This window comes from Dendropsophus ebraccatus, chromosome 6 (genome assembly GCF_027789765.1).
Source record: "Dendropsophus ebraccatus isolate aDenEbr1 chromosome 6, aDenEbr1.pat, whole genome shotgun sequence".
In the NCBI taxonomy this organism is placed as follows: domain Eukaryota; kingdom Metazoa; phylum Chordata; class Amphibia; order Anura; family Hylidae; genus Dendropsophus; species Dendropsophus ebraccatus.
In genome coordinates this window covers 69,949,697-69,965,492 of record NC_091459.1, presented here as the reverse complement: position 1 = coordinate 69,965,492, position 15,796 = coordinate 69,949,697, and the positions used below count along the sequence as shown (strand labels likewise).

The 15,796-nt window shown below is 46.0% G+C and overlaps 1 protein-coding gene across 2 annotated transcripts in view; it reads left to right on the top strand.

Annotated features, from left to right (window-relative positions):
* The first annotated feature begins 6,184 nt into the window (after window positions 1-6,184).
* Window positions 6,185-15,796, top strand: part of FXR1 (FMR1 autosomal homolog 1) — a 46,412-nt gene continuing 36,800 nt past the window's right edge. The window contains exon 1 of one of the 2 annotated variants that reach the window (XM_069975126.1): window positions 6,185-6,441. In XM_069975126.1, the coding sequence (XP_069831227.1) occupies window positions 6,391-6,441 (51 nt within the window). In that variant the 5' untranslated portion in view covers window positions 6,185-6,390. The remainder of the gene's footprint in view (window positions 6,442-15,796) is intronic. The other variant, XM_069975127.1, reaches the window with a different exon arrangement.

Below are 15,796 nucleotides of genomic sequence, written 5' to 3'. Positions count from 1 at the left end.
TATTTTCGCGGCACATGTTCTACATATGTGCCCGTCACCAGTGGGGTCCATATGCTCACTGCACCCCTTGTTAGATTCCTTGAGGGGTGTAGTTTCCAGAATGGGGTCACTTGTGGGGGGTTTCTACTGTCCTGGCAGCACAGGAGCTTTGTAATTGCGACATGGCCTCCATCCTCTAAATGGTGCTTTGTCCCTTTGGTGGCTTGCCCTGTGCCCATATGGCACATTAAGTCAACATGTGGGGTATTTTCGTACTCAGGGGAAATTGCTCTACACAGTTTGTGTTCATTTTCTTTAACCCCTTGTGGAAATAGAAATAAATCAAGCCTAGACCAACATTTAGTGTAAAAAAATGTTTAATTTTTACACTAAATAATTGATCTTGTTTTGATTTTTCTCATTTTCACAAGGGGTTAAAAGATAAAAAAAAAAAAAAACACAAAATGTGTAGAGCAATTTCCCCTGAGTACGAAAATACTCCACATGTGGACATAAAGCGCCATGCGGATGTAGGGTAAGCCTTCAAAGGGAAGGAGCGCCATTTTTGGAGGCTGGATTTAGCTGGAATGGATTTTGAGGGTTTTGTTGCATCTAAATGGCCTCTGTGTTGCCAAGACAGTTGAAACCCCCATTATGCAAAGAACAACCCTCAGGGAATGTAACAATGGGCGTGGTGAGCATATGGACCCCACTGGTGACGGGCACAAATGTAAAACAATGTGGCGTGAAAATGAAATAATACATTTTTTTACACTATAATGTTGGTTTAGCCTTAAATTTTTCATTCTCACAAGGGGTAAAAAGAAAAAAAAATGTGTAGAGCAATTTCCCCTGAGTCCGTAAATACCTCACAAGTGGACATTAAGCGCCATGTGGGCGCAGGGCAAGCCTCTGAAGGGATTTTGGAGGCTGGATTTGGCCAGAATGGATGATGAAACATTGGCCAAAACACTGGAAACCGCCCACAAGTGACCCAATTCTAGAAACTACACACCTCCAGGAATCTAACAAGGGGTACAATGAGGATATGGACCCCTTGATGACAGGCACATTTGTGCCATGAGAGTTAAAAAAATTAAAATTTTCCCTTTCACGTCACATTATTTCACATTTGTGCCCGTCTCCTGTGGGGTCTATTTGCTTACTGCACCCCTTGTTAGATTCCTTGAGGGGTGTAGTTTACAGAATCGGGTCACTTGTAGGGGGTGTCCAGTGTTTTGGCAGCACGAGGGCTTTGTAAATGCCACATGGCCCTTGAAATCCAGTGAAATTCAGCTTCCAAAGGTCAATTGGCGCTCCTTCCCTTTGGAGGTTTAGCCTGCGCCCGCTTGGCACTTTTGTCCACATGTGGGGTATTTCCGTATTTGGGAGAAACTGCGCTACACGTCTGGTGTTTTTTTTCCTTTTATCCCCTTGTAAAAATGAAAAATGAAGGTTAGAACATTTTAGTGTAAAAAATTTAATTTTTCCTTTACGCCACATTGTTTTGAAAATCTGTGAAGCACCTGTGTGGTCCAGATGCTCACCGCACCCCTTGTTACATTCCTTGAGGGGTGTAGTTTTGTAAATGGTGTCCCTTTAGGGGTGTTTTTTAGGTTTTGGCACCCCCAGAGCCTCTACCAACCTGAAGTGGTACAGTCAAAAATGAACAAATATAATGGAGGCATTGAAATTTACTAGGCGCTCCTTTATATCTGAGGCTTGTGGTTACGTCAAATAGCGCAATATGGCCACATATGGGGTATTTCTATAAAGTGTAGAAACGGGCAATCAATATTGGGGTGCATTTCTCTGGTAATAGGTTTATAATTATGAAAAATATTGGATTACAACCAAATCTCACAAAAAAAATTTAAAAATTTCAAATTTCTTATACTTAGCTTTTATTTCTGTGACTCCCCTAAAGGGTTAAAAAAACTTTCTGGATGTGCTTTTGCAGAGTGTGGGGGGTGCAGTTTCTGAAATGGGGTGCTTTGTGGGACTAACATACAGTCCCCTTAAATAGACTTTAAACCTGAACAGGTCCCTAAAAATATGATTTTGAAATTTTACTGAAAATTTGGAAAATTGCTGCTGTTTTAAAGTGACTGTACCACCAGGCCCAGGCTGAAGCACTGGAGGCGGGCTGACCCACCCCCAGTTGGAAGAAACCCCATCCCCTCCATGACGTGACTCCATTATAATCAATGGAACCCTATCATAGAGGGGCTAGGGTTTCCTCCCACTAAGGGTGGGTTGGCCCACCTTCAGTGCTTCAGCCTGGGCCTGGTGGTACAGTCACTTTAAGCTTTCTATTGTCTAAAAAAAAAAAAAAAAAAAAAAAAAGAAAGAAATATAGTTTAATAAATGCTGCCAACATAAAGTAGACATATTGCTAATGCTATTTAATATATAATTTGTGGCATAACCATTTTCTGTATAAGCAGAAAAATTTCAAAGTTGGAAAAATTCATTTTTTTCACGTTATTTTGTTTTTTTTTACAAAGATTAGTTATAAGTATCAACAATTTAAAGTACCATATGTCCCGAGAAAATAATCTCAGAATCAGCCAGATAGGTAAAAGCATTGCCAAGTTATTAATGAATAAAGTGACACAGGTCATATTCATAAAATTTGTCTCTGTCCTTAAAGGGAACCTGTCACCCCCCGTACCGGGGTGACAGGCTCCCGACCCCCCGTTAGAGACCCCTATACTTACCTCATCCCGCCGGGTCCCGCTTCTGGATTCGGTCGGGTCCCGGAGATCTCAGCCGCTGCAGCCCGGCGCGCGCGCTGACAGATGAGTCCAACGCTCATAGAGAATGACGGAGCGCTGGACTCTCCTGTCATTCTCTATGGGTGTTGGACTCATCTCTCAGCGCGCGCGCCGGGCTGCAGCGGCTGAGATCTCCGGGACCCGACCAAATCCAGAAGCGGGACCCGGCGGGATGAGGTAAGTATAGGGGTCTCTAACGGGGGGTCGGGAACCTGTCACCCCGGTACGGGGGGTGACAGGTTCCCTTTAACCCATAGCTGCACCAGGACGTTATTGAACGTCCTCGTGCCGCTATGGGAGTTCAGATGGGGGTCGCGCGGCGACCACCCTCTGAACTGCCGCGATCCCGGGTGCCGCGTGTAGCCCGGGCTCGCGGCTATTAGCGGGCACGGTCCGATCGCCGTGCCCGCTAATTAAGTACTTAGAAGCAGCTGTCAAAGTTGACAGCTGCTTCTAAATACTTGCTTTTATTCATACCTGGTGGTCTAGTGGGGGGATCGCCCCCCTGCGGCGCGATTGCGGGGGGGCGATCCCTGCATCCATCCCGGGCCGGGGTCTGCTCCGTAATGGCGCTGATCCCAGCTCGGCATTCTATTGCTTTTGGCTGCAGCAGCCAAAAGTAATAGAACACCGATCTCATGGATTCATGCAGTATAACTATACTGCATGGATCTCTATGAGAGATCAGAGTACATATACTAGAAGTCCCCCAGGGGGGCTTCTAGTATATGTGTAAAGTAAAAGAAAAATGTATTTTTAATAACACAAAACCCCCTCCCCTAATAAAAGTCTGAATCACCCCCCTTTCCCCATTTTATAAATAAAAATAAATTAATTAATAAACAAACATGTTTGCTATCGCCGCGTACGTAATCGCCCAAACTATTAATTAATCACATTCCTGATCTCACACGGTAAACGGCGTCAGCGCAAAAAAATCCCAAAGTGCAAAATTGCGCAATTTCTGTCGCATCAAATCCAGAATAATTGTAATAAAAAGTGATCAAAAAGTCATATATGCGCAATCAAGGTACCGATAGAAAGATCACATCATGGCGCAAAAAATGACACCTCACACAGACCCATAGACCAAAGGATAAAAGCGCTATAAGCCTGGGAATGGAGCCATTTTAAGTGACGTATATTTGTTAACAACGGTTTGAATTTTTTACAGGCCATCAGATACAATATAAGTTATACATGTTACATATCGTTTTAATCGTAACAACTTGAGGAACATGCATAACAAGTCAGTTTTACCCCAGGGTGAATGGCGTAAAAACACATTTCCCCCAAATAAAAGAAATGCGTTTTTTTTTTTTCAATTTCACCACACTTTGAATTTTTTTCTGGTTTCCCGGCACATTTTAGGCAAAAATTACATCTGCCATAGCAAAGTACAATTAGTTGCGCAAAAAATAAGGGCTCACTTGGGTCTCTAGGTGGAAAAATGCAGGCGCTATGGCCTTATATACACGAGGAGGGAAAAACGAAAACGCAAAAATGAAAACTGGCTGTGTCCCCTAAGGGTTAAAGGGGTTTTCCAGCACTACAGAAACATGGCCACTTTCCCTCTACTGTTGTTTCCAGTTTGGGTGGGGTTTTGAAACTCAGTTCCATTGAAGTAAATGTAGCTTAAAGGGGTTGTCCGGCGAAAAAAATTATTCACAGAATAACACACATTAAAAAGTTATACAACTTTGTAATGTATGTTATGTCTGTGAATGGCCCCCTTCCCCGTGTTTCCCCCCACCCACGCTAGACCCGGAAGTGTGGTGCATTATACTCACCGCATGTCGTGTCGTCCACGGTCTCCGATCGTCAGCAGTGACGTCTTCTTCGTAAGTTCGGCGGATCTTCCCGAGTGCCGGCCGCCCTCTGTAGCGTCATCCGAAGCTCAGCCGCGATTGGCTGAGCATAACTGTGCTCAGCCAATCGCGGCTGAGCAGCTGATGACGTGGCCGCGTCATCAGCCGCTCAGCCGCGATTGGCTGAGCACAGTTATGCTCAGCCAATCGCGGCTGAGCGGCTGATGACGCGGCCACGTCATCAGCTGCTCAGCCGCGATTGGCTGAGCACAGTTATGCTCAGCCAATCGCGGCTGAGCTTCGGATGACGCTGCAGAGGGCGGCCAGCACTCGGGAAGATCCGCTGGCCTCCCGAAGAAGACGTCACTACTGAAGATCGGAGACCGTGGTCGGCACGTGACAGGTAATGTATAGCGCACCACACTTCCGGGTACACGGGTGGGGGTGGTGGGACACGGGGAAGGGGGCCATTCACAGACATAACATACATTACAAAGTTGTATAACTTTGTAATGTGTGTTATTCTGTGAATAATTTTTTTCGCCGGACAACCCCTTTAATTGCAAACCTCACCTTAACTGGAGACAACAGTAGGGGGAAAAGTGGCCATGTTTTTGTTGCACTGAATAACCCCTTTAAGGCCATTTCAGACTCTGTCCTCAAGGGGTTAAAAGGGTTATCCAGTATTACAAAAACATGGCCACTTTCCCCCCTCTCATCTCCAGATTGGGTGGGGTTTTTAACTCCATTGAAGTAAATGGAGCTTAATTGCAAACCACACCTAAACTGGAGACGAGAGTGGGAAAAGTAGCCATGTTGTTGTAGCACTGAATAACCCCTTTAAAGGGTTAAGGACTTAATACACAACTAACAGTGTGTTATGATTTAACTTGGGAGAATGAAAAGGGCCAGTGAGACCACCATGGGGAACAAATAATTGGGCCCAGAGAAAGCCAACCTCCCCAATACTCCTTATGGTCACTTAGTGGAGAGCATTTCCACCATTTTTACTCCGTGTGGACTGGCCCTAAGGCTGAGTTTACACTGTGATCAGTCAGTACACCCTGGCATACACACATATATTTAAAAATTGTGACAAAAAGGTGTACTGACATACCACAAGGTATCCGATGCATTACAGGGTCCACGTGTAGTCGACTCTGAGACGTAATCAGACACTGTTTGCTCCACTAAACCCAATAGACCAGCCATAGTCAGTATACTGCTCAAATGCATTTTGAACACAACTTTACCAACCACTATGATAAAACCAGTAGTAGTAATGGAGGATGGCTACTCCATCACAGCTGCAGGACTCTGCTCACCATGAGGTAATACCAAGCGGGGAAGCTGCTAGAAGAAGCTGAGTAACTCTTTTTTTTTACCACATCCATCTGTGTGATGCCAAAGAGAGAAAGAGAGAGAGAGAGCTCTGGATAAGTGACACTACTTCTATTTAGGGCTGGGATGGCAGGACGCTATATTTAGAAGGCAACACATGCAGAGACTTTATGGGGACATGCTTCCCGCCCCCGTAGCACATGTTAGGCAGGTCACAGGCCCCCTCCTCCACTCCTAGTCACCCAGTGCGGCTCTCCTCATGGACGCGCTAACACCTCACGATTTCCCGCCACTACTATGCAGTACGCCTCAGCCACCTACCCTCACACACAACACTGCACCCAGCGCACACCAGCACTCCGCCTGTCTCTACGGGGTCTCCTCCCCTTCCTCTCCCTTTCCCCACCCACATATTCTCTCCCTCCCTCCTTGGGTGACGCAGAAACTTTCTAGAAATCCTTCCCATCGCCCTTTGCGTTTCCAACATGGAGGACCTGACGGTGGAAGTGCGCGGCTCTAACGGAGCTTTCTACAAGGTAACCCCAATCTACGGACCGGTTACCGGAATGATTAGATCAGAGGACTAGGTCGCAGACACCCACCGCAGCACGGGAGGGAGCCGGCGGCTGAGGGGAGCGCTGGGATCTGTGTGCGGGGATGGCGGCAGGAAGAGGCCGCGGTGGTGCTAGGCAGTGTAGTGGGGGCATTGTCGTGTCCAGGTCCGGGGAGCTGTCCGCTGGGGTCACGGGGGGGCATCAGGCGGGATGCCGTGTCTTCTATAGACCAGGATCGGGCCGGGTGAGAAGCGGGTAATATGCAATATGATGGGATGTGAGCACAGAAAAGCATCATGGGTACCAGTGCCTGCTCCTCTACAGTCCTATGGCTCCCTATGGATAGGACTCTGCAAAGCTGATAGTGTACACACATGTAGCAGAGCCCGGGCTGTCTCATTCACATGTGAGTCCCCTGCATCCTGATGGAATACCACATTGTAGTTGAGTTGTGCTACATGACAAACTCCGCTTTGCTACGTCTGTGGGGATCCCATGCTGCCCATATATTTATAAACCATTGATTAGAGCATGTAGGAATATTACACCTGGGTGACTATCCTATTGTGTTGTCATCCTGCTGTAAGACCTGTGAGGTGCCAGGACTGTTTACATGGCTCAGTTATTACACCGGTGAGGTAGTATGGCTGACATCGCCCTCATCTTCCCTGTGTGTTCGCCCTTTGTTCTAGTCTTAGTGGACACGGCTCTGCTAGGAGACCGCTCAATGTTTGTAAACTTCTTTCTCCCCAACTCCGTCTGCAATACCTGTTCCTATAAGTTACATTGTCTACAGCATGGCGTTGGCCATTATCGTCTCGCCAGTGCCCTCAGGAACAGTATTATGAATAGTGTTTACAGGATTGTTTTACAGGGCTAGTGTGTTCTTGGAGTGTTCCTGCATGTGTTAGAAACTTTACTCCTCTAATCTGTCTCAGACTTGCAAGTCTTTCCCAAAAGCAGTATTCACCCATCAGTAGTAGGCAGCAGTTCTGGGCCAGGTACAGTTCAGCTACTGGGATGCCATAGGGCCCTATTACATGAAGCAATAATCTGTCGAATCAGGTCGATTCAGCAGCTTATCGCTCTGTGTAATAAAGACAACGATCATCGGCTGATCATGTATCAGCCGCTGACTGATCATCGATGCATGTAATAGCAATGCTGATGATGTAAATAATATAAAGCATGTACATATCTAACTACACTCTCTGGTTCTTCCGTCCGCTCCCTGCTATCTTTCTGCCTGCTGCAGAACTGCAGAGCTGGTGTCTGAAGTGACAGACGGCTCAGCCAATCACTGGCAAAGGCAGGACATCACCGCAACCAGCTTTTGGCTGAGCAGCCCGTCACTTCAGAGACCACCTCTGCAATTCTTGCTGCGGGCATAAGCATCGGGGAGCATGAAGAGGTATCGTCTATACTTTGTTTTACAAGAAAGGGCTGCATGGACATTGCTAATGAAAGACAGACATACACAGCCCTTGCTGATCAATAGTCGAGCTGTTTTGTAATCTCAGTAAAAGAGCGACAATCAGATCGTCGCTTGTTTACATTTCTGATTGGGCCTTGTAAGGGAAGGGATGCCAACATATACTGTGGTATGCCGCAGCAGGCATCATTTTCCTCTGGTAAACACTAATGTACAGGGACTCAATAGTGTGGGCTGGTAAATTGACATATACCAGTGGGAAGTGACTTGAATGTAGTCAGTAGCAGACTGTTTAGCCCATTGAAATGAACGGGTCCTGCTGCAGTACAAGGCTGTATGAGTTGGTGGAATGCTAATGGATAGCTCTTATAGTGCGTTTACATAGATTTATCTGACAGATTTTTAAAGTGACTGTACCACCAGGCCCAAGCTAAAGCACTGGAGGTGGACTGTCCCACCCTTAGTGGGAAGAAACTCCAGCCCCTTTCATGACATGACTCCGTTAGAATCAATGGAACCATATCATGGAGGGGCTAGGGTTTCCTCCCACTAAGGGTGGGTCGGCCTGCCTCCAGTGCTTGAGCCTGGGCCTGGTGGTACAGTCACTTTAAAGCCAAAGCCAGGAACAGACTATAAACGGGGACCAGGTCATACAGGAAAGACTGATATTTCACCTCTTAACAAATCCATTCCTGTCAGATAAATTTCTGTGTAAATCATAAATGTGGATTGTCATTTATGGTGCGTTCACACGTACTGGATCCGCAGCAGATTTGATGTTGCAGATATCAATGTAACTAAATCACTGAACACAGCATCTAATCTTCTGCGGATCCTGTACGTGTGAATGCACCCATAGGGTGGGTTCACATGTACCGTATCCGTAGCGGATTTCACACTACGAGTTCAAAGTGAAATCTGCTATGGATACTGTCCCTGTAATTTTGAAAGAGTTCATACTACAGCGGGATTGACATCTTGTTGTGAGTATGTAAATGCTGGCCCCCTTAACTTCCTTCCGTCAGGAACATACTTTACCTGATCCAAGCTTCCGCTGAATGAGTCTCCCAGCCCCCGCAGTCACTGATTGGCTGGGTGGGACCTCCGGCAGCGTGGATCAGGTAAAGTATGTTTCCGGCGGCAGGGGGTTAAGGGGGGCGGCATCCCACTGCGAATATGTACTCTTTCATTCATTCTCTTTCAAAATGACAGGGAAGGTATCTGCAGTGGATTTCGCAGCGTGAAATCCGCTGCGGATACAGTATGTGTAAACCCACCCTTAGGGTGCCTTCACACGTACCGTATCGCTGCTTATTTCTCGCACAAAGCTCGCATCAAACTCGCATGAAAGTAGCTGCGTTTTTTGTGGTGTTGAACTCGCCTGTGAAAATCATATGAAAATCAAAACTTGCACGTAAAAATCGCACCAAACACACAGTGAGAATACACATACATTGGCTTCATAGCAATCAGTATCACTGGATTTATGTGCGAGGAACTCGCATCGATACGGTACATGTGAAGGCACCCTTAAGAGCTGTTTTCATCCTTCCCTCCCCCCAAATTTAGGAATCACAGTATCAAAGTATACTTACCTATGGAGCTGGAACTGAAAATGTTGCTTACAGAATTCTTTTCTTCAGTGTTTATTTTAATGTTTTCCACTTTTTCAGTTCCACTTTACATACAGATATGATCTACAACTTGTAATGTAACCTAGAGCTGTATTGACAGTTTTGCACCTGTCCATGTAGAAATCTTGCAGCATTCTTTGCTATTTTAATGTCTGCACAGGTCTTGCTATGGTTATTTGGTATCTGGGAAGTGTAGACATTACTCCAAGGTACTGCACAGTCATCTAATGTAAGAAAAAGAATTGTTGTCCCTCTGCATTATAGGCATTTATCTAAACTCTATCTGACAATAAGCTTGCTGGGTATTTTCTGTAAGAACCAGCAGCTCTATGCAAATAGTTTTTTGTTTGTGCACCTTAAAGGCACTGCCATTGAGGAAAAATATAGTGATTTTTGTGGTTGTAGGCTGTGGTGGAATAGAAACTTGTCCATGAGTGTATGTCCCATGGAAGGTGTCTTTTATATTTTGCCTTGTTAATACGTTGAAATAATCCTACTTTAATTCAGAACGTATATGAAACTCTACAATAAATTGCCTGTATGTAACAAGACAGACACCTAAAGTATGTTGCCAGGGAGGTGAGAGTTTCAGTACAAAGTATTTCAGCTGTTCCTGTCACTCCGCCATCCTAAGGCACATTGTCAGCTCTCTGAAATGTGTTGGTCTTTCTATTTATAAGCAGGCTTCCCTCAGTGTGGGCTTTCACATTTTAGGCCCAAATTAAATCATGCATAAAGAAAGTATAGGTTAAGGTAGGTTCACACCCGCTCAATTTTTAGTGTGCCAAATGTGCTCTGATTTAGGGGCCTAGGTCTGTTTAAAGGGGTTATCCAGCGCTACAAAAATCATGGCCACTTTTCCCCCCCTTTCTTGTCTCCAGTTTCGGTGTGGTTTGCAATTAAGCTCCATTTACTTCAATGGAGTATTTAAACCCCACCCAATCTGTAGACCAGAGAGGGGGGGGGGAAAGTGGCCATGTTTTTGTAGTGCTGGATAACCCCTTTAAAAAGGCCATGATGCTCGGACAACCCTCTTTATCTTTATTACAAGGCAAAGCTCCGTACATTTTGTAGCAGCTAGGCCTGGTTCAACACCTTAAAGGGGTTATCCAGTGTGGGGGCACTGTTTGGGGGGGACCGGGGAGGAGGTGGCTGAAATAAAAGACGTCCACTCACCTCCCCGATTCCAGCGGCGGGTCACTCACTTTTTGTGTTTTTTTTTTTTTTTAATTGAAGGGGTTATCCAGAATTAGAAAAATACAATTCATGCACAGTAACCCCTGGTTGCTATTGGCAGCTCAGGCTGCCCCTAATAGCTGACATGGAGAGAACGCCTGTGATGAATATAAATCTATTTAGATGCAGCTGTCGAAACAAACAGCTGCATTTGAATTGCCTTAGAAAACGTCATTGGTGATGCAATGTAACAGGTTGGCTCCCTGCGTCATGATAACTGGGAGCCTGGCTTGGCGACAGCAGGCTGAGGCCAAGATAATGGATCAGTACAGTACAGTGGTACTGTATTGGTCTCTATGAGCAATCTAGTTAGGGGGGACTACAAAAGTGATAGGGAACAAAAAAGTTTTTGAAAAATATAAATCTATCCCATTATAAAAAGTTTATAAAAAGTAAAAGTGGTGTTAAATGTAAAAAGTACTAAATACTAGAACTTTAGCTTTTTTGGTCCCATCATATTCCACAAAAAAGGGATTAAAAGGTCCAATCCATTCGCCTGTGGCACCGTTAAAAACTCGAGATTATGGTGCAATCAATTGACCTCCATACAGTTTCTTAGATAAAAAATTCAAAGGGGTCAGATTGTAGCTATTAATTTTTTTTTTTTTTTGCAGTGTTCAGTTTTACCTTACAAAGATAAGTTTTTCCTGTTTTAGGGTGCGTTCACACCTACAGGATCTGCAGCAGATCTGCAGCAGATTTGATGCTGTGTTCAGTTATTTAAATGAAATCTGCTGCAGAAAATCTGCTGCAGATCCTGTAGGTGTGAACGCACCATTAGGGTGCGTTCACACCTACCGCATCCGCAGCTTATTTTTCTGCAGGTCTGGTAGTGCAGATTTCAACCTGCGAGAAATCCGCATATATGTGCGTTTTGTGTTTTTTCTGCCGCAAGTTTATCGCAACTGAAATGTCAGTTTAAAATGTCTCTCATTCTAAATGGACATTTCAGTTGCGATAAACTTGCTGCAGAAAAACCGCAAAACGCACACATATGCGGATTTCTCGCAGGTTGAAATCTGCACTACCAGACCTGCGGATTTCCGCGGAAAAATAAGCTGCGGATGCGGTAGGTGTGAACGCACCCTTACAGTATAATTTTTGGTAACATAAAGGGTGGTGCACAGTTACACTGCAACAAAACAAGCTCTTATATGGCAATGTAGATAGGATAAATAAGTTATGGCCCTTAAAAGGAAAAGAGGAAAAAAAAATCAAATAGTTGCCAGGGACTCTAAGGGGTTGCATAAAAGTATACAAAGATATTTGTATCCTTGTTACACATATAGAGGATCAAGCTCCTTCCTCTGATTAAATAGGAAATGGATTTGTCCCACCACCAGTGAAATCTGCTGTGTCAATAATAGTTTTTATTTGTTTCCTTAAAATAAAAAATCCGATGCAGGCATGGGGTGGTAGCAAAATAATAGGGAATATACTTACCTGTCCCTTTTCCACCGCGTTACCAGCTCTTTAACTGGAACTCCTTTTCCCCCACCTTCCTGGTACGTCCCAACTCGGGTTAAAGTACCCGACCCATCTGATGGATTGTATGCTCAGCCAGTCAGTGGCTGCAGCGGTAACCCACCGCTGTCACTGACTAGACCTTTGCCTCCCTGAGGATTCCAGCAGTTTGCACACTGACTGACCAGAAGATATTTTATAGCATTGTGATATCACCAGTATAACATTGGCCTGGGCTGGCAGTAGTAGTTAATTTTAAAGTGACTATATGTGTTCAATGGTTTTTGTTGGTCTGTTTGTGGGGTATTCTTTTTATATATATTCATAATTTAAAGTTAAGTTTTAATGTTTGGTTCTATAATGTGGTTTCATTTAGCATAGAGTCAAAACGGAACCTATGCATTGTGTTTATACTTCAGTCAGGGGCTGCAGACTGGGAGAGCCGTAAGGGTAGCTTCACGCATACCGGATTCGCAGAGGATCTCACACTGCGAGTTGGTAGTGTGATTTGCAATGGGGCTACATACCCAAAATCCGGTAAGGCTGGGTTCACACTGCGTTTTTGCAATCCGTTTTTTTTTTCATCCGTTATATGCAAAAAAAAAAATATTTTTGCATAAATTGGATGCATTTGTGTGCATCAGTTTTGATCCGTTTTTCTATTGACTTCCATTGTAAAAAAAAAAAAAAAAAGGATCAAAACGGATCCGTTTTTTTTAATGCCACAAAATGGAAGTCCATGGAAAAACAGATCAAAACGGATGCACACAAATGAATTTGTTGTTTTTTTGCAAAAATGCAGCGTGAACCTAGCCTTAGTGGGAAGCTACCCTAACACAGATAAAGAAGATTTTTATGGTCAGGCAACACTGATGATTTCCTACTGGTTTGTTTACACTGAGAGATTTATCTGACAGATTTTTTAAGCCAAAGCCAGGAATGGATTTGAGAAGAGGAGAAATCTCAGTCTTTATGACTTGCTCCCTGTTCATAGTCTGTTCCTGGCTTTGGCTTAAAAAAATCTGTAAAATCTGTGTATATGGCTAAATGCACCATTAGGCTTCCTGATCAGTGTATTCTCACCGTAAAAAAACTTCCATGGATGTGCAAAGGGGGTTCAAGTTAGATTTTGCCTTTAGAGCCCTATCAGAATCATATTGGGCTACTGCTTTATTAGGAATTCATGATTATTTCATAGCCGTGACTTCCTTACCAGGTCTGAATAAGGCTGCGGACAAAGTTAAATATACCTGTGAGATCAGAAAAGCATACAATCTGTTCACTGACATTGTCATCCCTTGTGAAAGTCAAGGTGTGATGGAATTGTGTTGGTGCCACAATTTTTGTGTAGTTAAAAAATAAATTGTTTAGTGATGGCTCCCAAACCCTATATCACTATAAGCATATATATTAAAGGTGGGTTTACACATAACTGAATGGCAGCAAATTTCACGCTGCGTGTTCTCAGCTAAATCCTCTGCAATTCCTGCACTGTCAGTTTTAATAGAATTACATACTCCATGCAGAATTTTTGATTTGCTGCGAGTATGTAAACGCTGCCCCCCTTAACCTGCGGTGGCCCGGGGAATACTTTTATTGGTCGACGCTCCAACTTGCCTCTAGGGCTCCTGGCATTTATTGGGCTGCTGCAGGTTAACCCCTTAGTGACCGCCGATACGGCTTTTTACGGCGGTCACTAAGGGTCCTTATTCTGCTGCCATCAGCTTTTTACGGCGATGGCAGAGAATAAGGCTGCGAGGTAGCTGAGGGGTTGGGGCAGTGTGTGGGGTCCGTCCCAGCCCCCCCCCCCTTACCGACGATTGCCGCTATTAACGTTATAGCGGCGGCCGTCGGTAAAGGGGATTACCGGTGCCGTCGCCGCCTTTCATCTGAAATAAGTGTCCCCCAGACCTCAGATCAGCCCCTCCTAGTAGGGCGATCACTAACCCCCCTCCCCCGGCGGCCATCATTTCCAAGATGGCCGCCGCCATCCCTGCGAACAAACTATGTTTGTTCGCAGGGATGGAAAAGTTTAAATGAATGAAAGCCCCATGCTCTCCGCCACCGGAGGTAGCGGAGAGCATGGGGCAGTCATCGGGGACCCCACTGCGGGGTCCCGGTACAAGTGATCAGCGGTATATACTATATACCGCTGATCGCTTGTACCATGTGCTGACGACACTTTTTATCCCCTGTCACCATGAATGATTGGTGACCGGGGATAAAAAGTGATGTCCCCCCCCCCTTCCTCATATACGTTACCTGATCCTGGAGCTCCTTCCTCCTCGGCGTCCTGGCTGGTTGTGAAGTGCGCATGCGCTTCAAAACCAGACAACTCTGGAAAATTTAAAGTGACAGAGACCAATTTGGTCTCTGTCACTGAACTATGATTACTGTGATAGAAAATATCACAGTAATCATAGTAATACAGTGAAAATGAATGTATAAAGTACAAAAAGTGACAAACATACAAAAAAAAATAAAACACACACTTTTTATTATAGTAATAATTGGTTTACTCCCAAATTACCCCTACCCCCCCCCCCAGATTGCCCGTAACCACCGCACGTTGCCCGTAACCACCGCACGTTGCCCGTAACCACCGCACGTTGCCCGTAACCACCGCACGTTGCCCGTAACCACCGCACGTTGCCCGTAACCACCGCACGTTGCCCGTAACCACCGCACGTTGCCCGTAACCACCGCACGTTGCCCGTAACCACCGCACGTTGCCCGTAACCACCTCACGTTGCCCGTAACCACCGCACGTTGCCCGTGACCCCCTCCAGATTGCCCGTGACCCCCTCCAGATTGCCCGTGACCCCCTCCAGATTGCCCGTGACCCCCTCCAGATTGCCCGTGACCCCCTCCAGATTGCCCGTGACCCCCTCCAGATTGCCCGTGACCCCCTCCAGATTGCCCGTGACCCCCTCCAGATTGCCCGTGACCCCCTCCAGATTGCCCGTGACCCCCTCCAGATTGCCCGTGACCCCCTCCAGATTGCCCGTGACCCCCTCCAGATTGCCCGTGACCCCCTCCAGATTGCCCGTGACCCCCTCCAGATTGCCCGTGACCCCCTCCAGATTGCCCGTGACCCCCTCCAGATTGCCCGTGACCCCCTCCAGATTGCCCGTGACCCCCTCCAGATTGCCTATAAGCACTTCAGTTTATCAGTAACAATCCCAGATTGTCTGTAACCCTTCCAGGTTTCACATAAACCCCCCAGGTTTCCCCTAATCACGCCAGATTACACGTAACCCGCCAGATTGCACGTGACCACCGCACCTTGCCTCTGACCACCGCACCTTGCCTCTGACCACCGCACCTTGCCTCTGACCACCGCACCTTGCCTCTGACCACCGCACCTTGCCTCTGACCACCGCACCTTGCCTCTGACCACCGCACCTTGCCTCTGACCACCGCACCTTGCCTCTGACCACCGCACCTTGCCTCTGACCACCGCACCTTGCCTCTGACCACCGCACCTTGCCTCTGACCCCCTCCAGATTGCGGTGCCCATGCCAGATTGCCTATATGAACTTCAGTTTATCCGTAACCACCCCACGTTGCC